The sequence below is a fragment of the Rhinoraja longicauda genome, chromosome 11 (genome assembly GCF_053455715.1).
Source record: "Rhinoraja longicauda isolate Sanriku21f chromosome 11, sRhiLon1.1, whole genome shotgun sequence".
Lineage (NCBI taxonomy): Eukaryota > Metazoa > Chordata > Chondrichthyes > Rajiformes > Arhynchobatidae > Rhinoraja > Rhinoraja longicauda.
In genome coordinates, this window is record NC_135963.1 from 46,939,599 (window position 1) to 46,965,013 (window position 25,415).

General features: G+C 41.8%; 1 protein-coding gene across 4 annotated transcripts in view; it reads right to left on the reverse strand.

Annotated features, from left to right (window-relative positions):
• smg7 (SMG7 nonsense mediated mRNA decay factor) overlaps window positions 1–25,415 on the reverse strand; it is a 119,736-nt gene that overhangs the window by 71,084 nt on the left and 23,237 nt on the right. For 3 of the 4 annotated variants that reach the window (XM_078407584.1, XM_078407585.1, XM_078407587.1), the window contains 5 exons: window positions 12,077–12,108; window positions 9,733–9,850; window positions 7,239–7,371; window positions 6,373–6,544; window positions 1,717–1,788 (listed from right to left, as the gene is read on the reverse strand). In XM_078407584.1, coding sequence (XP_078263710.1) covers window positions 1,717–1,788; window positions 6,373–6,544; window positions 7,239–7,371; window positions 9,733–9,850; window positions 12,077–12,108 — 527 coding nt within the window. Of the gene's footprint in view, window positions 1–1,716; window positions 1,789–6,372; window positions 6,545–7,238; window positions 7,372–9,732; window positions 9,851–12,076; window positions 12,109–16,239; window positions 16,301–25,415 lie in introns of those variants that run through there. The other variant, XM_078407586.1, reaches the window with a different exon arrangement.

Genomic DNA, 25,415 nt, shown 5'->3' on the forward strand with positions numbered 1-25,415 from the left:
CCGAGGGGAGGGGTGGAGCGGGAGGAGGGGGGTGGGAGAGTGGGTAGGGAAGGGGGGGAGAGGGGAGGGAGGAGTGAAGGGGATGGGGTGGGGTGAATGGGGTGCTGCACCAATGCAGGAGTGGTTTGGACCCAATGGGTCCACTTGGTCTAGTATCTATCTATATCTCTATATCTATCTATCTATATATTTCATTATGATCTTCAGCGTGCGACGTCACAATGGGACACGCACGAGTGCCTGCCAATGAGAGGGGGGAGGGGCAAGGGAGTCGCGGCCAATAAACTGAAGCGCTCCCCCACCCCTCCCGCATGCTTCGCGCCTGACCTTCCTCTCGTAGCAAGGCGGCAAGGTGAGTTGCTCCCTCTCCCCTTTCCTCTCCCCCCTCGCCCACACCCGGTCCCGGGGGAGATTCCAAGCAGCAGGCAGATGGTCGTCATCCCCGTCATCTCATCGTTCGCCTCCGTCTCCAGTGCCCGCTGCAGCCAACGGCGTCGTTGAGTCCCCGCTCCCGCCCGGGCCCAGCGCCCCGTACCATCAACGGAATACAACCCCACCGGGCAGCTTCTTCTCCTCCTCCTCATCTCCTCCAGCGCTCGCTTCAACCGACGGTGTCGCCAACGACTCCACAAAAATGGCCGTCGCTCTCCTTCTCCGCCTTCTCCGGCTCCGACATCTTGTGCATGCATCCGCCGCCACGCTGCCCGCCGGGGGGGGTAGTCCCAGCTCCCGCCAGGCCCCAGCACATCCGAGCGCTGCACGCATAGGGCAGACGTAAGTGGCTTTCGCCACCAACGGGACCACGCATCGGTCAGCTTGCTGCCCCCCTCACTGCCCCGGGGGACACTCCCCGCACACTAACGGCTGCACACATTGGTTGCATTGATGGGCCCGGGGAAGGGGGGGGGAGGAGAGGGGGGGTAGTGGAGGAGGAGGTGGGGAATGGAGGGGGAGAGGGGTATGGGAGTGGGGGTAGGTGGGGAGGAGAGAGGGGGTGTGGGGGGAGTAGGGGTGGGAGGAGAGGGGAAGAGGGGGATGGAGGGGTGAGGGGGAAGAAGTGGGTGAGGGGAGGGAAGGGGAGGAGGGAGTAGTGGAGGGGAGGTGGGGAATGGAGCGGGATGAGAGTGGGGATAGGTGGGGTGGGGGGAGGAGAGAGGTGGGGTGGGGGGAGGAGAGAGGGGGAGTGGGGGTAGGGGATGGGGGGATTAGGTGAGGGGGGATTGAGTGGGTGAGGGAGGGGGATGGAGTGGGTGAGTAGAGGGAGGAGGTGAGGGGATAAGGGGGATTGAGTGGGGGCGTCAGGGAGCTAGACCATTACAGGAGAGGCTTTGGGTCCACGGCTCGCTCTGGCTACAGCGCTGGCGCTACGGGGCCGATGTAAGTGGCAACTTCTCCCCTTCCCTTCCCTCCCCCCCCTCTACGAGGAATGGGCCCAATGGGTCCACTTGGTCTAGTATATATATATTATATATCTAAAACTCTCGGTTTATTTGCGTGTATGTGTGCACCATAACTTTGTGGTTCTGCACAGGGAGGGGGGAGTAGAGGGGAGGCTGCACCAATGCAGGAGAGGTTTGGACCCAACGGGTCCACTTGGTCTAGTGTAAAAGAAAACATCAATGATCAACGTTATTGTGATGTTACATATGACGGATGATCTTGTTTTTTCCAGAATATACTCAAACTCCAGATCAATAATTAAGAGATACATCTTACCATTTGAAGGAACAAGTTGAGCTGCATGTCTGTAGTAAGACTCAGCCTGGCTAGTCTGATTCCTGTATCGAGCTGCAGAGCAAAGCATGGATACATCAGATGCAGACATCCTTAACACTCAATAAAAATACACCTTACCCAAACGAGCTTCTTGCTCATTTTTTTTCCACATTATCATTGTACTATTTTCCCACTCAAGAATCAGAATTCGCTCACCAACAGAAAGGTAACTGCTTTATTTATACTCAACAAATTTATTACTTTATAACTTAATTATTGACATAAGAGCCTGCAGACATCAGCTAGCCAGTTGATAAAAATTGAGTAGACCATTAGAAATCAGCTGATCAGACAGAACTAACTACATTTAACCAAAAATCGTAGTGGAAATCTACAACATGGGATTCTCTCTACACATTAAGATAAGCGGATTTATTCCAATGTCATTAATCCCCCTGCTTGGTTCACTACCGTCTTTAATGTATCAGCAAAGCCCGCACACTTCACAGCTTGTTCACAAAAAAAATGGATACGGTACAAAGTATAACCTCTGAAAACATAAGTTTGAAATCTAAGAGGTAAGCTGGATCAAAAATCTAGTATTATTCACTTTAGCCACCCAATGCCCAAGATAAAGTAATTCCCAAAGGGAAACACACATCAGGTTTCAATGGGTTTTCACTTCTATCTGGGACAACATGGAACCTGGAGAGTATGGAATTTCTCAAGATATACAAAACATTGTGCATCCAAGACTTTTTGGACCAGGCAAAGAACAGAATGTCCATTTAGTCCATTCTTAAGATATGCAGTGTCTTGACCATATCTTATTAATAAACTGCATACTAATCTAAATGCTTCATTCCCCAATATTCATCCACAACAGTCAATTGATAAAGTACCGAATTAAGATCGCTTTGTAATGTGGAATATAGAAAAAGACCAAACATGTTTCATATTCTTGCTCATACATTATTCAGTTTTAATCTAAATCCAGTTGAAAAGTTTGTTTTAACCCATTTAACCACTTGATATACCAGATTTCCTCTTAAGATTAAGAAAAGAGTGGATTAAGAATGAAAAAATTAAATACAACTAAAAAGTCATAAGAGGAATAGGTCTCCACCCTTGAAGATGCTAATCTTTAATACTACACTATCAATAATCGTTACTGCATTTAAAGTGTACTTTGACTAGAATATACAAGACATCTTATGGCGTTTAAATCATATCTACTGACTAAATTGAGCAACTTAGAGTTATTCTGTACTTTACAGCAAAAATGTAAAAAGTTTGACAGACAACAAAATGTAGCTTCGAAGTAGCTATTCAAGCAAGGCAATCCAAACAGCAGCTTTTTGTAAATTGGGTTTAACCACGCATCCAACTATGTCATGAAATTAATATACCATTTGCACAAACACCAGCAAGCTTCACCATTATTTAAATCTAACCTATCATTAAATGATAATGCAGGAAAGGAAAGAAGGGATGCTATCATTATTTAATAAAAGCACCATTGTTCTTTTTAGATACAAGATACTAAACTAATCTTTGAAAACTCAATAAAACTGAGCAGATGCTGAAGGTAATTTATCAGTTTTCTTAAGTGGCACTCCACTTGCTTGCTTTCAACATTGGTTTAATATTCAAACACATCGTCTGCTCGAAGCTCTGGAATAGGCACTAGTTGGCTGATCTCCCAAAAGAAGTATCTTGGTATCAAGGAATGACATTAGCAACATCAGCATACTGCAAAGGTTTGTCAGCTGAGTGCACACAAGTACTAAAATTAGATCCAGAAAACCTGTCCCTTGAACTGCTCTGTGTTCCCAGCAAAATAAGCACAGGAAAGTGGTTATGCTTTAGGAGAAGAAGCAGAAAACTTCACTACTGCAATTATGGTGGTAATTCACTGACTTCAAAATCAGTGTCATAAATCACAGAAACAGGCCCTGCAGCCCAACTTGTCTATGCCGATCAAGATGCCCAAACCACACTCGTCTCACCCGCCTACATTTCACCCATATCCTTCAAACTTTCCTATCCATGAACCTGTCCAAATGTCTTTTAAATGTTGCTGTAGTACCTGCCTTAACTGCCGACTTGTTCCATATACCCACCACCATCTGTGTGGAAAAAAGTTGCCCCTCAGGTTCATAATAAATCTTTCACCTCTCACCTTAAACCTCTGCCCCCTGGTTCTTAATTTCCCTATTCTGGGTTTAAAAAACCTATACAATTTTCCTATCAATTCCTCCTCATGATCTTTTACACCTCTATCCTTTTACACTCCAAAGAATAAAATCCTATCCTCCCAACCTCTCCCTATAGCTCAGCTTCTCAAGACTTGGCAACATCCTCATAAATCTTTTCTGCACTCTTTGCAGCTTAAAAACATCCTTCCTATAATGGGTGACCAAAATCATACATAATACTCCAAATAAGGTCTCACCAGCGTCTTGTACAACTGTAACATTGCATCTCAATTTCTATACTAAATACTCTGACTGCTGAAGGTCAATGTACCAAATGCCTTTTTGTGACACCACTTAAGGAACTATGTAACTGCACAGCCAGATCCCTCTGCTCTACAATATTCTCCAAGGTCGTGCCATTCACTGTGAAGGTCCTACCCTGGTTTGAGTTCCTCACACATTAGCTTTCATTAACCATCCCTCAGCCCACATGCCTAACTGATCAAGATCCTGCCGTATTTTGATAACAATCTTAGCAATGTACGATGCCACGCATTTTAGTGTCATCTGTAAACTAATCATGCCGTCTACATCCTCATCCAAATCCTTGGTATAAAACACAAACAGCAATGGGCCCGATATCTGAGGCACACGACTAGCCTCACCCTCTGCTCCCTTCCATAAAACCAATTTTCTATCCAGTCAGCTAGCTCTCCCTGGACCCCATGCAATGTAATCTTTCAGAGCAGCCTGCTATGCAGAACCTTATCAAATGCCTTGCTAAAGTTCATATAGAAAATATCTATGGCTTTGCTCGCAAGCTTTTTGGCTATTTCTTAAAAAAACTCAAATTTGTAAGACATGATCTCCCATGTACAAAACCTACTGTCTATCCCCAATTAGTCTCCGTCTATCCAAACGCTTCATTATGCCTCAGAATACTATCCAGTAACTTGCATATCACAGATGTTAGGCCCACTGGTCTATAGTTCCCAGGGTTTTACTTGCAATCTTTCTCAAAAAGAGACACAACATTGGCCATCCTCTAGTGCCTCATCTGTAGGCGTGGCTGTGTTCTGCAGCTGCGGCTCACCGGCAGTCTCTCTGTTTTTTTTGTTGTTTTTTGTCATTGTCGTCGTTAAATGTACGTTTTGTTTTATTTTTAACTCTGTGTATGTGGGGGGGTGGTGGGGGGGTTGGGGGAAACCTTTTTTCAAATCTCCTCCTCAACGGAGATGCGACCTTTACCGTGTCGTATCTCCGTTCGCGCTACGGCCTAACATCGTGGAGTCGGCGGCCTCCAGCTGGGATCGACCTCAAAGACTCCGGTCGCAGGGCCTGGACTTACCATCTCGGAGGCTTCGGCCGTGGGCCCTGCAGACCGCAACATCGGGAGTTCGCAGGTCCCTGGCTGGCGACCGGCTTTTGGGAGCTCCAGCCGTAGCAGCTTCGACCGCCCCGAAGCGCGAGGTACGATCGACCCGCCCGCAGGCCCTTCATCACCCTGCGTGGCTCGGCCGCAGCACTTTCCATCGCCCGGTGGGGGCTCAGGACCTTCATCGGCCTGCTCGGCTCGGCCCTGGGACTTTCCATCGCCCGGTGGGGGCTCAGGACTTTCATCGGCCTGCTCGGCTCGGCCCTGGGACTTTCCATCGCCCGGTGGGGGCTTCAAAAAGTTGGGAGCCTCGATCACCTCGTGGCACCACGGGAGAAGAATGAGGAGGAGATAAGACTTTGCCTTCCATCACAGTGAGGGTATGCCTAGAGCAATCACTGTGATGGCTGTTTGTGTAAAAATGATATCTGTGTGTCTTGTGCTTTTTGATGTCTACTGCCGGACCCTGACGTGAGAGGACGCTGGCGTTGTGTATTTACCGCTTTTCCGTCAGGATAGTTTGTCTGTTTGTTTCTATGTTAATTGTTTTTGTAAAGCGCTTTGAGCACCCGATAAGGCGCTATATAAAATAAATGAATTATTATTATTATTATTATTATCTGTCTAATGATGATTTATATATCTAAACCAGCATAGGTTTACTCCATAACAAAAATGACATTCTGATCTTATAGCTGTAAATTTAGAATGACATTAGTGGTCAAAGATCTTTTTGTTGTAAATGACTGAATTAAAATTAAAAATCATCTAATCCTGGGTTTACTGATATCAAGTTATACATATTCATGAAGCCAATACTTAAATAAACATTCATATCTTGTTCTAAATATCATGAATTGTATGTGAAAATTAAATTAAACATTTAAAAGAGAACCATGTCAGATAGATAGTGCAAGTTAATTGAATACTTCTAACACAGATGAATGTATTGGTCTCAAAAAATGTGTTTATTAATATAGTTTATTGTTAAACAGTAATTTGACAGAACTACCTTTGGTCAGTTGATGGTGTTTTAACCTCTTAACTATGTATATCTCTCACGTATACATCTAATTGACATACCTATGTCTCCAAGATGTACAAGGCAGTGCTGGCAGATATACGAGCAAGAACTAGGTTGGGGTTTCACAATTCCACTGGTGCTGCATTGTTTATTGCTGATGATTCCAAGCTGTGAAGATTTAACACGGCAAGGAAGGTCCACATTGAAGACTGTGCACAGCTCCTGCAGTAACTGTAATGAAACAAAAATAAAATCTTAAATCCCATTTGAACAGTAAATTACATTTACTTTGAGTGATTGTTATCAAAAGCACACAAAATACAAAAATCTAATGATGAAATCTTCACACATTATAAAGTTTTATTGCTATCGTGAAGGCTTGGTTGGATTTTATTCCATCTCCCCCATTCCTCTGAGTCAGTGAAATCAGGCATTGAATGTTTTGTCACGTCAATCAGCATTTAACACAAAGGAAAAGCTGCAAATGGGTTCAAGATAACATGACTGGCTGTGGGAGGACAGAACCTATGTCCTTTTGCATTGTTACAGAGCAGGGACGGCACAGTGGCACAGCGGTAGAGTTGCTGCCTTGCAGCACCAAACACCCGGGTTCAATCCCGACTAAGGGTGCTGTTTATACAGAGGTTGTATGTATAAAGACATGTGTTTTCTCCGGGTGCTCCGGTTTCCTCCCACATTTCAAAGACTTAAAGGTTTGTAGGTTAATTTGCTTCAGTACAAAAAAATGCAAAGTATCCCTACTGTGTAGGACAGGGTGATCACTGGTTGGTACAGACTCGCTGGGCCGAAGGGCCTATATCCGCACTGTATCTCTAAAGTCCAAAGATCAATTCTTGTTATAATTTAATTCAAATTAAGTTACCATGGAAGTCTAAATATTTCAACCGTTTTATTGAGACCTTACCTGCGTGTAGAAGCCACTAGCTGCCTCTAAGAAGAGCGAAAGGTTAGCCTGTACTTCACTACGGTTAGGATTGGCTCGGTTCTTGGCCTGACCCTGTAGTGTTGTTATCTGATTTTTGAAGGCGTGGTTCCAGCTACAGTGAATAACAGAAATGTTAATATAACTCAAATTTCTATTCCTTCAGCATGCCCAAATATTCAGAACTTTCTCAAATAAAATCTCAAAGCATTGAACTAATTTCCTTCAACAACCCATAGAACTGTTGCAACATTTTAATAGTTACATTTTACAAATTCTCATAATTTTGATCCAAAATCCATGGCTATAAATAATGCTAGACAATTATATCAAACCACCTCGAATTCGGCCAACATTAAAAAATAATAAATAAAATCTTGCTAGCACACTGCTATCCAATGTGAACCATTATTTCTCCTCAGTATATTGATCCCTTGCTAGAATAATGGAGGAATATATTTGTCGGTATATGGTATTAGAATGTAAACTTCCTCATTGGCAGATCTCAATCAGTATGAATTGGCAACACTTCCTCCTCGCTAACTATTACTATGGGGCACATCAAAGTGGACTGCTCAGTCCCTTGCTCTGCTCTCTCTGTACATATGACTGTAACCAGACACAGCTCCAATGCCACCTTTAATTTTTCCAACAATATCACCACTGTTGGACAAATAATGGGTAACAAAGACTCAAGAGTACAGAAGGGATATCGATAGTCTGGATGAATGGTGCCAGAATGTTGTTAGCAACACCCAGGAACTGATGGTTTACAAGGCCAAGGAATTGATTCATGACAATTTCCAAGTACGTTAGGATTCAAACTCATGACTCCAGATAAATGCCTCTAATACAAGTCAAGCAAGCATATTTTTGACATCATACCCCAATGTTCTTTGTGAAAATTAACATTAGTTAATCTAATATGAAAAAAATTGTAGCATTTTGCTGAAGCACAGAAACCAACTGTAATTTAATACCAAATGAAAGTATTTTTTAGGGATTAGCTGACGAAAGCTGGATGATGATCCTCTAATGGAGATAAAAAGCTTTAGTTCTTGAAAAGAATTTAGTTCTTAAAAAGAAGTAGTAATCTTGAGCACTGGTAAAATGGATTCATAAAAATAATTCCACCTGGTATGTGTGAGAATAATTCTAGATTTAAATGCACATATACCAGGATATATAAACAGTCTAATGAAAGCTTGATCAAAATTATTTGACAATGCAAGATTATAGAAGCAACATTACTTGAGTTCTTGAGAAAGTGCCTTACTATTCCCTCGCACTGATCTTTGAAATCTGATTCCACATTAATTTCATTTATAACTATTCTGCATAAACTATTCAAGTTACAGCTTTAGAAATTCTTTAACAAGACACGCATTGCCAGCAGGTCTTTTCCTCTGGATTCCATGGAGGTCAAAAGGAAGAAGTGAAACCTTCTAACTGGAGTTGGTTCCGTTATAACATCAGGGCTTTGATGACAATTAACACAAAACTAAGATAGAGTGTTTGTTCCTAATAAACATAGATGCTTTGTTGACATAAAGCAAGTCACTCAAAAATCAGTGGCCATACTAAGAGCAACCAAAATGGAGCACTGCTCTATCAGGATATGTTCCTTATGTGGTGTTCACTGGTGAAATGAAATTTTATTTAAAACTGATCTGCATGCCTATCTTCATCTCAAAGTCTAACTAGTACAAGAATGGACAGCCCAATTTCAAAGTGCAACCTTTCTGGCAAGGATGTTTTGCAGCTTAAATGCCGGCTGGAAATCTGCAACTTAAAGTTGTGAATGCAAGGATGGCCTGCTCTTTAAACCTGTACCTAAGTGAACACAGGCAAGCTAATCAGTTATTCAATCCTTTGTAACCAAATTAAATACTCTCATCTGCAATGCAGAGTTTGAGAAGATTCATTTGTATGGTTTTCAAGTGCAGACCATCAGTTTGGCTTGCCCATCTTTTCGTATGCAGGTCCACCACTGATTTTCCAGCAACTAGTGGTCCAGCACATCCTTTAATCAGAGCAAAATTACAAGAGCACACTTGAAGTTCTCTCCCCAATTACCAATGAAGGAATGATTTATATGGGCCAGACCTTAAGGAGCCGAAGAGAATTAAAGCAAAAATATAATGCCAAATTTTATGCCATTTTCATGTTTCTTTCTTTTACATCAGAGTAGTCCATTTTTATGTATTCAAGGAAAATTGGCTTGGACTTGAATAGTTTATGCAGAAGTGTTTACAAATTAAGTTGATGCAAAATCAGATTTCCAAAAACAGTGCAGGAGCAAGGCACCTTCTCAAGATCTCAAGGAATGTTGCTTTCATAATTTTGCATTTATAAAGTTGTTTTGACCAACCATGCATGAGGCTGTTTGTAAATTTTGATGATGCATATGCATTTAAATTTAAATTTATAATTCTCTCCCATTCTATGACTTCACTGGGACTTGTTGCATACTTACAGGTCCTGCTCCACCTTTTTATCCAATGCATACTCCAAATCCGTGACCAGCATCTTCTGATAGAGGTCTTGCAGAGCTTGCCTGGAAGTCCAGACTTCAGCTGGACCCAACTTTGAATCTGTTCAGAAACATCGATTGTTATGGCGCATGCCTCTTAAAAGATATGCTCACCTTCCTTGGCACATTCATGCTTTAACTTTTCATTTCATTTCAAATTATACAAATATCATTGGGAAAAGTTTCAATAAAGGTACATAATTTTTTTAAATAAGCATATTAATGCACAGACGAACAATTGTTACCACCTGCAAATATGGATTAATTTAACTTAAACCAACAAACCTTGCATTGCATATGCAAATTAAAGCCACATATTCAAACACCATTTATTGGATGAAAAAATGAAGGCAGCAGTGACTTGTTTTGAAAGTGACCAAACACTGAAGGGCAGTAGCTGTACCAGTCTAGCAGCAAGGACATGTATGCATCCTCCAATTAATGGGAAGCTGATATTCTGTACTTGATCATCCATTGCAAAATAATTGTGATGGAAATCAGCAAGCACGTAATTAGAGAGTTACCTAAACTGGAACATCCATAAAACGTTGGCCCAGTGTTTACCCAAATAAACGATAGCAAATTCAGGATTTCCATGCGTGGATATAAAAACTGCCACTAGACTCCATGATGAGTAGAACGTCAGTGTTCCATCATATTGAAATTTCCCAGCAACACCCTAGAACTGGGATAGGGGTGGGAGAGTCACCCCCCAGATCCCGTACTAGATCATTGATGCAAAATCTAATTGCAATGCAGCTATTAGGGCTGTAGAGAAAATGCAAAGAAAGTTTCTACTCTTTCTAAATATTTCAATTCAATTTAACATCTCTAATGATGTTTTGAATTCATTCAAATTAAATATTTTAAGTGTTGCTAATACCTATAACATTAAAAATTGGAATTTAGAAGGATGAGAGGGGATCTTATCGAAACATAAGATTATTAAGGGGTTGGACATGTTCGAGGCAGGAAACATGTTCCCAATGTTGGGGAGTCCAGAACCAGGGGCCACAGTTTAAGAATAAAGGGTACGCCATTTAGAACGGAGATGAGGAAAAACCTTTTCACTCAGAGAGTTGTAAATCTGTGGAATTCTCTGCCTCAGAAGGCAGTGGAGGCCAATTCTCTGAATGCATTCAAGAGAGAGCTAGATAGAGTTAAGGGGTATGGGGAGAAGGCAGGAACGGGGTACTGATTGAGAATGATCAGCCATGATCACATTGAATGGTGGTGCTGGCTCGAAGGGCCGAATGGCCTACTCCTGCACCAATACTCTCTATTATCTTTTCCCTTATCGAGATTTGGCACTTCAGGGGTTGGCTACCAACTTTTGATGTCTGATTCTCACACTCCACTAACATCAGCGCTCATAGTACTCCAGCACTATCTTCAAAGCTATATGGTGTTCAGGTTCTAGCTCGCAACTGATCCTATTCTTTCAGACCATTCCTTCAAATTTGAATAAAACTCTATTAACCAATATTCTGCTTAAACAGGAGCTTCATAATAAATTCAGCTTCCATTCTTATCTCTAATGCTCGACCCTCAAACCTATGTTTTGTTTGAACTCCATTATGAACTCCCTTCTTTGGTGTTCTATTCTTCAGAAACAACAGTTTATCCAAATTGCATCTTGCTGACCAGAATTTGTTTCATCCTTCCTGAACTGTGCAGAGGTCATCTATCATCCATTTCTTACATTGTTGGAATGGTTCCAATTGGTTGTTAACCAAGTTCCTCATTATAACAAAAGATAATATATAAACGCAAATTCTAGACCTACAGTCTATCTATATCACTTTTGGGCACTGTGCATACATTTGCTTACTTCCACTGCAGGACAGCATGCAACTTATAACTTGGATCTTCCATGGAAGGGGCAAGGAAAAAGGCAAGTTCATTATATAAAAAAACCACAGGACGTCTATTTCCCCTTAAATAGCACAAAATTGTAAATGTTCAAAGTAAAATTAGAAAACAATACTAACTTTAGAAATTTCAACCATCTGAGTAAAACATCAAAATGACCAAAAGCCAAAATTAGAATTGAATGAAGTTATGCGGAGAACAAATAAGGTTAGTTTAACAAGGCCATATTAACAAAGCCAGAAAAAGTCTTAAGGTGTTTCATGGATCATTCTCTGTGGATTTTCTGCACCTTACTGTCGTAGCATATGAGCAAAATAAATCTTGATATTGGTGTTCACAGTTCTGAACATCATGACATTACATTTGCATTCAAGTCAGATTGTCAAAAATAGTCCAAAGAAAGAGTTGATCTTACCTGTCATGTCAGCCTTAAGGGCCTCTGCTTGCCTGGAGACAAGAAGAAAAAACAGAAAGTCAATCCCACATGAACATTTCTCAAGCTCAGAACAGACAAATTTAAAATGTCTTCCATTACAATACGTTTTCAATATTTTTGTCATTATTCATATCTAAGGGAACATCATTGTAGCCAGAGTTATAAGCCAGTCAGTAACAGAAATGACAATACCAAGAGATAGTAAAAACAATTTTCTACGGGGAAAAAACAAACATCCAGACTGGGCAAATTAATTAGTAAATTAATTCAAACACATATCAAAACCAAAAGTTATGTTATTTGAAAAACAGGAATTGTTCTGCTTATAATTCTTCCACGGCACCTTTAATGAAGTTACTGCAGGGTATTTATATCCAGACAAAATTAAGAGTCAACAGCTAATAAAAAGCTGAACAAGTACTAGACGAGATGGCTGCTGCAGCTCAGTTTCATGGGCAAACAGTACTGACTGTAATGAGTACATTTTATTTTAAGCTATGTTAAAATGTTCATGCATTATCTCAAAAAGGTAGCAATGAATTGATTTAAAGTTATTCCCAGAAACAGGTGGTTTTACACTAGAAAATAACTTCTAAATTAGTCATTACTTAGCTCAGGAATCATTGTGCCTGCAGTGTTAATAACATCCAAGAAATGCAGAAGCTAAGGAAATGAAGCTGACAAGCAATGTCCTCCTCTTGATGTCTTGTTCAACATCCAAAGAATGTCAACTCTAAATATTTCCACTGCTAAACTGAACTTTACTTTACTTATGCTGAATTCTGTGCATCTGTTCTACCTACCTTTCAATAAAACTTTGATTTATGTTGTGACAGTCCCCAACAAGTTGCACATTCAATGAAAATAGACTAGCATATTTGTATGTATTTTTAGAATACTTATTATTACAATAGTAGTAAGAGCTGGATTATTTAAATGGAGAAATTTGTTCATTTGGTGTAAAAATACAATACAATTGTAATTATACTAAATTAACAGTATTTATATCCCTCTCCTTTCTCATCTGGATTCTTGGCATAGCCAACTATCCTTGAGCTAATCGGGGTAACAAACCTGATCTCAGAGCTTGGCCATTGCTGCTTGTTAACTAGCTAATAGAAATAGGAGGGTAATCAAACCAAGCGTGTCAAGGATAAAAAGATCTTGAACATATTTGAGACAATCATGACTTCCTGAACAATAGAAGAGCACTGAAGTGAAAAGGTCCAGAGACATTTTTATTTCTGGAGAGTAGCATCGTTTTCATGGCGTAATATACTTAGAACAATAACGTTTTAATACGATGCAAGATCATCATCCAGAAGTGTTCTGATGTCAGACATGCCCATAATCAGGATCTCAAGAAAAGTCACAAGATTCATTGAAGAGTGATAGGCAAAGAGACAAAATGCATGATTTGGCAGTGGGAACTGGAGAACAATACCAAGAGATAGGGGAGGAAAAAACACATTTCAACTGGGCATAAACAAACAACCAGACTGGGCACATGAAATAGCAAATGAATTCAAACATGGGTAACAAAAGCAAATGTTACACTATTTGGAAAAGAGGAAACTAATTGAAGCTGAAGTACAAAGCAATTTTGGATAACAAATAAATCGATAAAAATAAAGTGGTGTTTTAATTTTTATTCCAAGAAGTATAGAAATTACAGCAAAATCCTATTAAACTTTGTTTAGAACACAAAGGACTATATAGCATATTATAGAAAAGGCACAAGAGTGCAAAAGGATTTACAAGAATGATCCTGGAAAAAAATCTGAGTTATTTCCACCACAAAAGGATCACATAAATTAATGGAGGCCTTCTGAACATTGAAAGAATGCTAAAGCGAAAAGTTCCATGAATATTTCTGGAGAGAGTCAACAATTCAGAGAATTTCGACAAAGCACGTGGGGAAACAGCAAAACTAGAAATCAGCAACATCAGAAATGAAACAGAATTGAAAAGAAACATCGTTTCCTAAAGGGCTAAATACTAGTGGCTAAAGTAAATGAAGCAAATGGTATGAAGCATTTTTATAGACATATGGACAGGAGGGAGAAGGAAACTTTTGGTCAAGTGCATTATGGGTTACAATACTTAAAACTCTCATCCGGTTATTTAAAAACAATACAGACCTCACTGAGTTGCAGGCGGAATACCAAAAGTAGCTGGAATAATCCTGGGGTAGTTTCAACCATTGAACAGGTACTTTGGATCAGTCTTCACTAAGGAAGACACAAACAATCTCTCTGATGTACTAGAGGACAGAGGATCCAGGTTGACAGAGGAACTGAAAGAAATTTACATTAGGCGATAAATAGTATTGGGTAGACAGATGGGACTGAAGGCTGATAAATCCCCAGGGCCTAATGGTCTGCATCCCAGGGTACTCAAGGAGGTGGCTCTAGGAATCATGGACGCATTGGTGATCATTTTCCAATGTTCAATTGATTCAGGATCAGATCCTGTGGATTGGAGGGTAGCTAATGTTATCCCACTTTTCAAGAAAGGAGCGAGAGAGAAAACGGGGAATTATAGACCAGTTAGCCTGACATCGGTGGTGGGAAAGATGCTGGAGTCAATATTATAAGAAAATAACTGCAGATGCTGGTACAAATCGATTTATTCACAAAATGCTGGAGTAACTCAGCAGGTCAGGCAGCATCTCGGGAGAGAAGGAATGGGTGACGTTTCGGGTCGAGACCCTTCTTCAGATGCTGGAGTCAATTATTAAAGAGGTAATAACGGCGTATTTGGATAGCATTAAAAGGATTGGTCCACGTCAGCATGGATTTATGAAGGGGAAATCCTGCTTGACTAATCTTCTAGAATATTTTTGAGGATGTGACAAGTAAAATGGATGAAGGAGAGCCAGCGGATGTAGTGTAACTAGACTTTCAGAAAGCCTTTGATAAGGTCCCACACAGGAGAATGGTGAGCAAAATTAGAACACATGGTATTGAAGGGCAGGGTATTGACATGGATAGAGAATTGGTTGGCAGACAGGAAGCAAAGAGAAGGAATAAACGGGTCCTTTTCAGAATGGCAGGCAGTAGCGAATGGAGTGCCGCAAGGCTCAGTGCAACTATTTACAATATATATTAATGATTTGATGATGGAATTAGAAGTAACACTAGCAAGTGTGCAGATAACACAGCTGGGTGACAATATGAACTGCGAAGAGGATGTTAGGAGGTTGCAGGGTGACTTGGACAGGTTGAGTGAGTGGGCAGATGCATGGTAGATGCAGTATAATGTAGATAAATATGAGGTTATCCCCTTTGGCGGCAAAAACAAAGAAGCAGATTATTACCTTTACCAGGTAAAGGGGAAGTGCAACGAGACCTGGGTGTCCTTGTACACCAGTCACTGAAAGTAAGCGTGCAAGTACAGTAGGCAGTGAAGAAAGCTAATGGCATGTTGGCCTTCATAACGAGAGGATTTGAGATTAGGAACAAAGAAGTCCTTCTGCAGTTGTATAGGGTCCTGGTGAGACCACATCTGGAGTATTGTGTGCAGTTTTGGTCTCCTAACTTGCTATTGAGGCAGTGCAGCATAGGTTAATCCCTGGGATGGCAGGACTATTGGAGGAAAGATTGGAATGACTGGGCTTGTATTCACTGGAGTTTAGTAGGATAAGAGGTGGATCTTATAGAGACGTATACATTTATAAAAGGACTAGACAAGCTAGATGCAGGAAAAATGTTCCCAATGTTGGGAGAGTCCAGAACCAGGGGCCACAGTCTAAGAATAAAGCAGAGGCCATTTAAAACTGAGGTGAGAAGAAACATTTTCACTCAGAGAGCTGTGAATTTGTGGAATTCTCTGCCACAGAAGGCAGTGGAAGCCAATTCACTGGATGAATTTAAAAGAGAGTTAGATAGAGCTCTAGGGGCTAGTGGAATCAAGGGATATGGAGAGAAGGCAGGCACAGGTTACTGATATGTTTCGACAGGTTCCAAGGTGGCATCTAACCTTAGTGATTGAAAATCAATAAGAATAGCGCAGTGCATATTATCTACATGGATTTTAGTAAAGCTTTTGATAAAGTCCCTCGTGGAAAGCCGATCCTGAAGATTATGATGTACGTGATTTACAACTACTTAGTCGTGGGGATTCCGAATTAGTTTACTTACAGACAGGGCGGTTGTGGTGGAAGGACAACATTCAGGCTGGAGGTCTGCGACCAGTCCTCTGTAGGGATCAGTGATGGGACCTCTGCTGTTTGTGATATATAGATGGGGTGGTTAGTAAATTTGCAGATGGCACTAAGACTGCTGGGGTCACGCACTGTGAGCAAGGCTGAAAAGAAAGCAATGGGATATAGATCAGCTACATGGGAAGAGAAATGACAGTTGGAGTATAATCTGAGCAAGTGTACATGTTACACTTTGGGAGATTGAATGAAAGGAGAAAATATACAATTAATGACATGACCCTTAATAACATTGATGTACGGAGATCTTGGGCTCCAAGATCATAACTCCCTGAAAGTGGCAACACAAGTAGATAGAGTGGTAAAGAAGGCTTATGGTATGCCTGTCTTTATAAAAGAGTTAGGAAGACAAGATAGACACATAAAGCTGGAGTAACTCAGCAGGCCAGACAGCATCTTAGGAGAGAATTAATGGGTGACGTTTCGGGTCGAGACCTTTCTTCAGACTGGTTTGGGGTAAGAGAAACGAGAGATATAGACGATGATGAGGAGAGATAAAGAACAATGAAGACAAGATGCAGCTTTATTGGACTTTGGTTAGGTACCATTTTGACTATTGCCTGCAGCTCTGGTTGCCTCATTACAGGAAGGATGTGGGGGCTTTGAAAAGGGTGCAGAGAAGATTTACCAGAATTAGGGAGTATTAGCTACAGGGAGACATTGGACAGACTTAGATTGCTTCCTCTGGAATGTTGGGGAAACTTCATAAAATTATAAAGGGAATCTTTTTCCCAGGATAGAAAAAAAAAGAAATACTAGAACATAGAACTGGCTCTTCAGCCCCCAATGTATGTGCCGAACCAAGACCCTCTAATGCCTACACCATTGTATCCCTCTACTCCCTGCATATCTATATGCCTATCAAAAAGTATTTTAAATGCCACTAATGTATCTGCTTCAGCTGCCACCCCCAGCAGCATGTCCCAGACATTTGGACAGGTACATGGATAGGATAGGTCTAGAGAGTTATAGGCCAGGCGCATGCAGGTGGAACTAATGTAGATGGGGCATGTTGGTTGGCGTGGGCGAGTTGGGCCAAGGAACCAGTTTTCACGCTGTACGACTACTGGAATATGCCAGTTCTGAACATTGATCGACTGGCCTTTAAATAATTCCCACATGTCAGATGTGGACTTACCCAATAACAATTGCTCCCAGTGTACCCTCCAGAGTTCTTGCCTAATAAGATTGTAGTTGTCTTATTCCAATTTAGCACTTTCCTCCAAAATCCAGCCTTCACACTATTCAAAACAATCTTAAAACCTAGAGTTGTGATCACTATCCCTAAAATGCTCTTCCATGAAACAACAGTCACCTGGCCAGGCTCCTATCCCAACACAAGCTCCAGTATGTTCCTTCTCAGAAGATGGACACAAAATGCTGGAGTAACTCAGTGGGACAGGCAGCATCACTGGAGGAAAGGAATGGGTGACGCTTCGGGCCGAGACCCTTCTTCAGACTGACTTCTTGCTGCCACAGAATCTCCTGTCTGTAGCCCTAAATAACTATTCTGCTATCACTGTGGCTCTGTCAGACTTTCCCCTTCCCCGCTGTGCCTCAGAGCCAGACCGACACCACAGATGTTGCTGCCGCTCTCCCCGACCAGTTTTCCGCCACAATAGTATCCAAAGGAACACACCTGCTGTCGAGGAGAATGATCCCAGATGATTTCTGCACTTTCTGCCTACTCCCTTTCTTGGTGGTCACCCATCTACTTCCTGCCTGTATCTTGAATGTGACCACCTCACTGTAATTCTCTTACCTATGATACCCCCGGATAAACCCGAGGTCACCCAGCAGCAGCTCCAGTTCATTAACACAGTCCTTAAGGAGCTGCAGCTGATCTCATTTACCGCAGTTTTGTCCTCTGTGGCACAGGAAATGCCTGACTTCCAACATCCTGCAGGAGGAGCATCTCACTACCCCACCTAACCGCTGTACGACACCAAAAACCTAGAAAGAATTACCCATAAAAAACGGTTGTACCTTAACCTGTTGTTCCCCTTTTAAAAAATAGCTTTAAGGTTTATCTTGGGGGGTTTTTTTTTACACAGGGGTGTTGAATGCCTGGATTGGTGGTTGAGGCAGATACAATAATGGCATTTAAGAGACTTTTGGATGGGTATATGGAATGATGATGATTACGTGCAGACAGATCTTAGTCTTGGCATCTTGTTCGACATATACATTGTGGGCCAAAGGACCTGTTCATGTGCTGTATGTTATTCATTGGGAGTGAAGCACTGGTATCCAAGGGCAGCAGCATCCTACCCACTATTGTTTTTCTGTTTGTATTTATAATCATATCATATCATATCATATCTATACAGCCGGAAACAGGCCTTTTCGGCCCTCCAAGTCCGTGCCGCCCAGTGATCCCCGTACATTAACACTATCCTACACCCACTAGGGACAATTTTTACATTTACCCAGCCAATTAACATACACACCTGTACGTCTTTGGAGTGTGGGAGGAAACCGAAGATCTCGGAGAAAACCCACGCAGGTCATGGGGAGAACGTACTAACTCCTTACAGTGCAGCACCCGCAGTCAGGATCGAACCTGAGTCTCCGGCGCTGCATTTGCTGTAAAGCAGCAACTCTACCGCTGCGCTACCGTGCCGCCCTGCCTAGAAAACGTAGTGGTGCAATATCTTAAGTCTTACTTTGGAAGCAGAGGTGTATGTCTGTTTCTCTGATGCAAGGGGTTTGAAATAAGCACTGAACCCGCAACCTTTTGATTCAGCCACAACCGATAAATTGCACAGCTGCCATTGCACAGTTCTTACACAAGGAAACTCTCCTCACTAACGTGAGGTCTTATTTCATCAGGTAGCACAGTATACTGAGCACAGCAAATGTGAAACACTAAAGCCAAAGCACAAATCCATGAAGCAAGCAGCAGGAGAATTAGACAACACAATTTGTAATCCCATGCTTCAAATACTTTATCACTACTTTATCACAATCAAACCAAAAGATCAATCTGGGTCAAATGGGCAGTGTAGTTTGCCAGAAATAGGACCATGGTATTGGATTGGATACCAAGTGATTAATCTATTATAGAAGAGTATCTGCAAAGTTCCAGAAGCACTGAGCTATGGACGTCGCCAAGTGATTCCATGCAAAACATATCTAACCGTAGATCTCTTGGCCCACACTGAGAACAACAAATAGTGATGAATGATGACTTAACAAACTAGAGAAGTGGCTCGATAAATTTTACCTTTAGCACAGTAATGCCATGCAAGTGTGCAAATGATTCTATATAATTGCAGGACTCTTCAGCCAAAAGAGCCACATTCAAGTGACTGATCTTGTGTCAGGCACCCAACATCCAGTCATCTGGTTCATAACATAAAGCATTAAAGTGAAGGTCCAAAGAGAAAGTAAATAAATTACATCCTTAGAATGTTATACTTTTATTCACTCTATACTAGAACTAGCCACTCCAGCAAAAACCTACCCCAGTTACACCATTGTTGTTTTCTTGATTTTTTTAAAAGTTGAAATTTGTCCTAATAATGCCACAGGAAGGCTTTAATTTTAGATAATCAGTGATCAAACATTGGTATCATCAACCCTAATACTTCTAGCTTTCTTACTCCTACACTGGTATCTTATTTAGCGCTCAGAATGCATTCCCAAGAACATGGGGACAAATGGAATCAATACTAAAAAGAGGTCATTATTTGTTACTGGGTGCTGTTGTAGCAGGACCCTGACACTAATCCCCATCCTCCTCAAAGACTTGCACTGTTGCACCTGGAAACTAGTAAGAGACCAATATATTGCCCATGGGTTGCTGTTGAGAAGGTTGGAATTGGATGGAATGGGACAACTGGTGCAGCAACTTGGCACTGAGATGCAGGGCTCAGAGCTGGCCGACGCCAGCACTATGAAAATGAGTCATTGCTTGGGACCAGTCGCACCTGTTTCACAACCTTCCTTATCCCAGACATTTCATTGTGGTAGCAACTTTAATGGTGATCATTGGCTATGAACTTATGAACATAGAGAAATCTTTGTGTGGGGGAGACCTACGCAGCAAGGTAGGGAGATAGGAGCTCCCATCCCATACAGAGGTAATAAGAGACTGCAGGATTCAGGTGATCTATGAACAGGTGCTGCCAGCCCACAGCAATGGCCTGCAGTCAATGTGCGGACGAGAGTGCAGCCCAACTCCCACAACTCAGTGCTGAGTGGACACACATGTGCCCCAGCAGACCTACACCCCACAGAAAGCCAAGTGATGAGCTGTAAGTGCAGCAGCAACTGGCAGGGATTCATGCCAGTAAGCAAGATCACTGCATTTCCAGCACAGTATTTGTTAAGAGTTCCCTTTTCGATGCAAGTTTACATTTCTGGAATGGCATCTTTTTTCTATATCATTTTAATGATACATATGGAAATTTTCATCAAACTTTGAAAATCACAAAATGAGACATTTTTATATTTCCTTATAACACAGGATGCCATTTCAATCTACCAAAGACCATGCTGGCTCTCAGAGCCATTCTATTTTCCCAATATGTTCAATAGACAATAGGTGCAGGAGTAGGCCATTCGGCCCTTCGAGCCAGCACCACCATTCAATGCGATCATGGCTGATCATTCACAATCAGTACCTCATTCCTGCCTTCTCCCATACCCACTAACAACACTATCATTAAGAGCTCTATCTAGCTCTCTCTTGAAAGCATCCAGAAAATTAGCCTCCATGGTCTTCTGAGGCAGAGAATTCCACAGATTTACAACTCTCTGACTGAAAAGGTTTTTCCTCATCTCCATTCTAAATTGTCTATCCCTTATTCTTAAACTGTGGCCCCTGGTTCTGGGCTCCCCCAACATTGGGAACATGTTTCCTGCCTCTAGCATGTCCAATCCCTTAATAATCTTATATGTTTCAATAAGATCCCCTCTCATCCTTTTAAATTCCAGTGTATACACATAGTCGCTCCAGTCTTCCAACATACAACATATTAACCCCCATTAACCCAGGGGTTAATCCGCCATTCTGGGAATTAACCTAGTGAACCTACGCTGCACTACCTCAATAGCAAGAATGTCCTTCCTCAAATTTGGAGACCAAAACTGCACATAGTACTCTAGGTGCAGTCTCACTAGGGCCCTGTACAACTGCAGAAGAACCGCTATGCTCCTATACTCAACTCCTCTTGTCATAAAGGCCAACACACCATTAGCTTTCTGCACTGCCTGCTGTACCTGCATGCTAACTTTAAGTGACTGATGAACAAGGACACCCAGATCTCTTTGTACTTCCCCATTTCCTAACTTGACACCATTCAGATAATCTGCCTTCTTGTTCTTACCACCAAATTGGATAAGCTCACATTTATCCACATTAAACTGCATCTGCCATGTATCTGCCCACTCACACAACCTGTCCAACTTACCCTGCATCCTCATAGCATCCTCCTCACAGTTCACCCACCCAGCTTTGTGTCATCCGCAAATTTGCTAATGTTACTTTTAATCCCTTCATTAAATGTATATTGTAAATAGCTACGGTCCCAGCACAGAGCTTTACGGTACCCCACTAGTCACCGCCTGCCATTCTGAAAGGGACCCATTAATCCCTGCTGTTTCCTGTCTGCCAAACAATTTTCTATCCTTGTCAGTACCCTACCCCCAATACCATGTGCTCTAATTTTGCCCACTAATCTCGTATGTGGGACCTTATCAAAAGCTTTCTGAAAGTCCAGGTACACTGCATCCACTGGCTCTCCCTTGTCCATTTTCATCCTCAAAAATTTCCCGAAGATTAATCATGCGTGATTTCCCCTTCGTAAATCCATGCTGACTGGGAACGATCCTGTTACTGCTATCCAAATGTTCCGCAATTTCTTCTTTTATAATTGACTACAGCATCTTCCCCACCACTGATGTCAGGCTAACTGGTCTATAATTTCCCGTTTTCTCTCTCCCTCCTTTCTTAAAAAGTGGGATAACATTAGCTACCCTCCAATTAACAGGAACTGATCCTGAACCTACAGAACATTGGAATTATCACTAATGCGTCCACGTTTTCTAGAGCCACTTCCCTCCTGGGATGCAGACCAACAGGCCCTGGGGATTTATCAGCCTTCAGTCCCATCAGTCTACCGAACACCATTCCCTGTCTAATGTAAATTTCCTTCCGTTCCTCCATTACCCTAGGACCTCTGTCCACTAGTACATCTGGGAGATTGTTTTGTGTCTTCCTTAGTTCATTCACCCTTCCCCTCTCGCTCCTCTCACCCAACAAGTATACACTAGCGGGAGTTTACAGTAGCCAATAAACTTTAGGATGGATGCAAGGGAAAGCCAGAACACTCAGCAGATATCCATATGGTCATAGAGCAAATGTGCAATCTCCACATGGACAGTACCCATGGTCAGAATTGAGCTGGCTCACTGAAGCAGCAAGAACTTTATTGTGCCAATGTGCCATGCTCAAAACTAAAAATATATTAATATTTTTTAAAACATTTTAAATCAAGACAAAACAACTGGGCAATTTCGGATTCTAATTGAATACCCTATAGAAAGCAAAAAAAATTGTGTTTCATAATCATCTTATTACATTTTTACATTTAGGGAAGATCCCGGCAGCTTCAGCCTCCTGTGCATTTAAACAATATGAAAGAACAGGAACCATCGCTGCCATTCAATAGAACTACTGACAAAACATCCCTCAAGTTCTCTTCCCTGTACAATGTGTATTCTTTAATTCTCTGAATATCAAAAAATCTCAGTTTCAACCTCGAAGGGTGTCTTTGCATTAAACAGCTGCATCCAGATAAAGGATCTACAACTCTGTGCAAAAAAAAATCCCCATTTTAATCTTAAATATCGAATCTCCTGACGAAATATTAATCCGGAACAATTTTTTTCTCTCTCCATAAATTGTGCGCGTTCTCCCCCCCCCCCCCCCCAATTTCCAGCATCTGTTTTTGGCATTATGGGCCACCTTACGCTGTATTCGTAACGGAATTCAAATGGGAGTTAATGAAACCTCCATGAGAAATCAGAGTTGTTTATAGATGGCATCTAAAAACACCAAGTTAGTTACAGGATATTCAGTAATAGCGTTTAAATCTTTGTTGATTTCCTTACATATTCAACTGCACCACGTCGCCAAAAGTTCACCATGTTGCAAATTGCAAGGGAAGGTGAAGGGGCTTTCAGTAGTTTTTTTTTTATAAAGTAGAAGCAGCAGCAGCAATGCAACCTCGTAGGAGTGTTGAAGACTAGAGTCAGGTGGCACTCCGGCTCCCAGCCTTCTCCCAGCTCCCGCGCCAGCGCATCACTGTTACCATGACGACCATTTTCACAGCCCGTCAAACGACGGCCCAGAATGAACAATATGCACTGATCCAACCAAGATAATTCCAAAGTGTGGCAACAAACAGCATGCACATATTTTACATATGCAATTTGAAATTAATTTACGTTTGCTCCCATTCCATCCTAAAGCAATCCAAATTCGAGCGGTTTCCCCCACTCTAAAAACACAGCTGGATACCAGTTACCACCGCAGAAAACACTTGGAACAAAGCAAGTTTTCTTCGCCTCAGTTATTGGAACGGGTCATCAATAAGTTTGTGCATTAAAATGAATATAATGGACATATCATGAAGACCACCCAATCATAGCATTTAGGACTGAACAACTGAGAACAGGGCTCTGGGGAAAAAAGACAGGTGCAAAAGCAAATGTTTTGTTTTCCCAGTTCTGACCAAAGGTCTTCAAGCTGAAATGTTAATTGTTTCTCTTTCCAAGCACCCTGTGTGGTTCAAGCATATTCGGTTTTCATGTCAGATTTTCAGCATCTACTATTTGTCATTTTCAAGCTTACTGACTTGGCAGCCAATATTAAAACTTTATATACTAGCCGTGTTCCCCGGATACCCAGATTAAATAAAGGAATGTGGGAGGCGAGCTGATGTAGAAGCACCTGATCTGGGTCTGACAGTTGTGGTAGTAGCAAATGCATTTGTCTTTCTTACACAACTGTGATCAGGACAGGTCTTCCAGTAGATGTGGTGTCAAAGAGAGAACACGCAAGTCGCCTTGTCACCTGCATTCACCTTGGCACTTATAAATAGTGAGGGGCTCCGGAGCCCCAAAGCTGTGAAGTTAAACAACAGAAGACGGAGACTTCGATAAAGTCTGAAGGGCCCTGACCCAAAACATCATCTGTCCATTTCCCTCCATCGATGCTGCCTGACCCACTGAGCTCATCCAGCATCTTGTTTTGTTGCTTAAGTGAAACATTCATTTTGAAACATAGCAGTTAGGTCAGAGTTAAATGGCAGAGATTTTTTACAACTGGTTTGTATTGCTCAAATAACCACACCCATCAGAATATTTCTGCTAGAGCAGATATGTAGTTTGCACTTCCAGCCTCAGTTTATTAGAAAATGTCTCCCTCACTCACAGTCAATCAGGGTCGAGGAGGACTTGCTTCCACTTTCATTCTGACCGCGTGGACTTGAGAGTGAGCTCTGGAGCAACAACCATCTCTCACACAAGATCTAATGATCAGGACTTGCAAATTGGGAAAAGGTAGTCCAGGACTATCACATCAATAACAAATGTGACAAATACTCCATGTAAACCCTTGATTCAGGCCAAGCTTTGCAATGTGCAATTTTGGTTTTTAGGTTCAAGTATGCAAGTATGCAATAATTTGCTTCCCATATTACAAAAACACAAAGTTAAGAATCAAAAGGGCTTGCAATTCTCAATCAAGCACTTTTCTTCTAACCCAAAATGCTATTGGATTCATAGAGATGCAGCACGAGATAGGCCCTTTTCCCCCACCAAACATTTTTAAAATAATTCCTCACTTAACAAATACAAATGTTTGGGCATTTCCTATGCAGGACAGTCCAGAACCAACATGATTTTTGCAGTCTACCTGCATATTGAAATCCCCCATCACCACAGTGGCATTACCTTTGTTACATGCCAGCTTTAACTCCTGCTGCAAATTACACCCAACATCCGGGCTACTATTTGGGGGTCTTTAGACAACTCCAATTAGTGTCTTCTTACCTTTACAATTCTTAAACTCTATCCACAGTGACT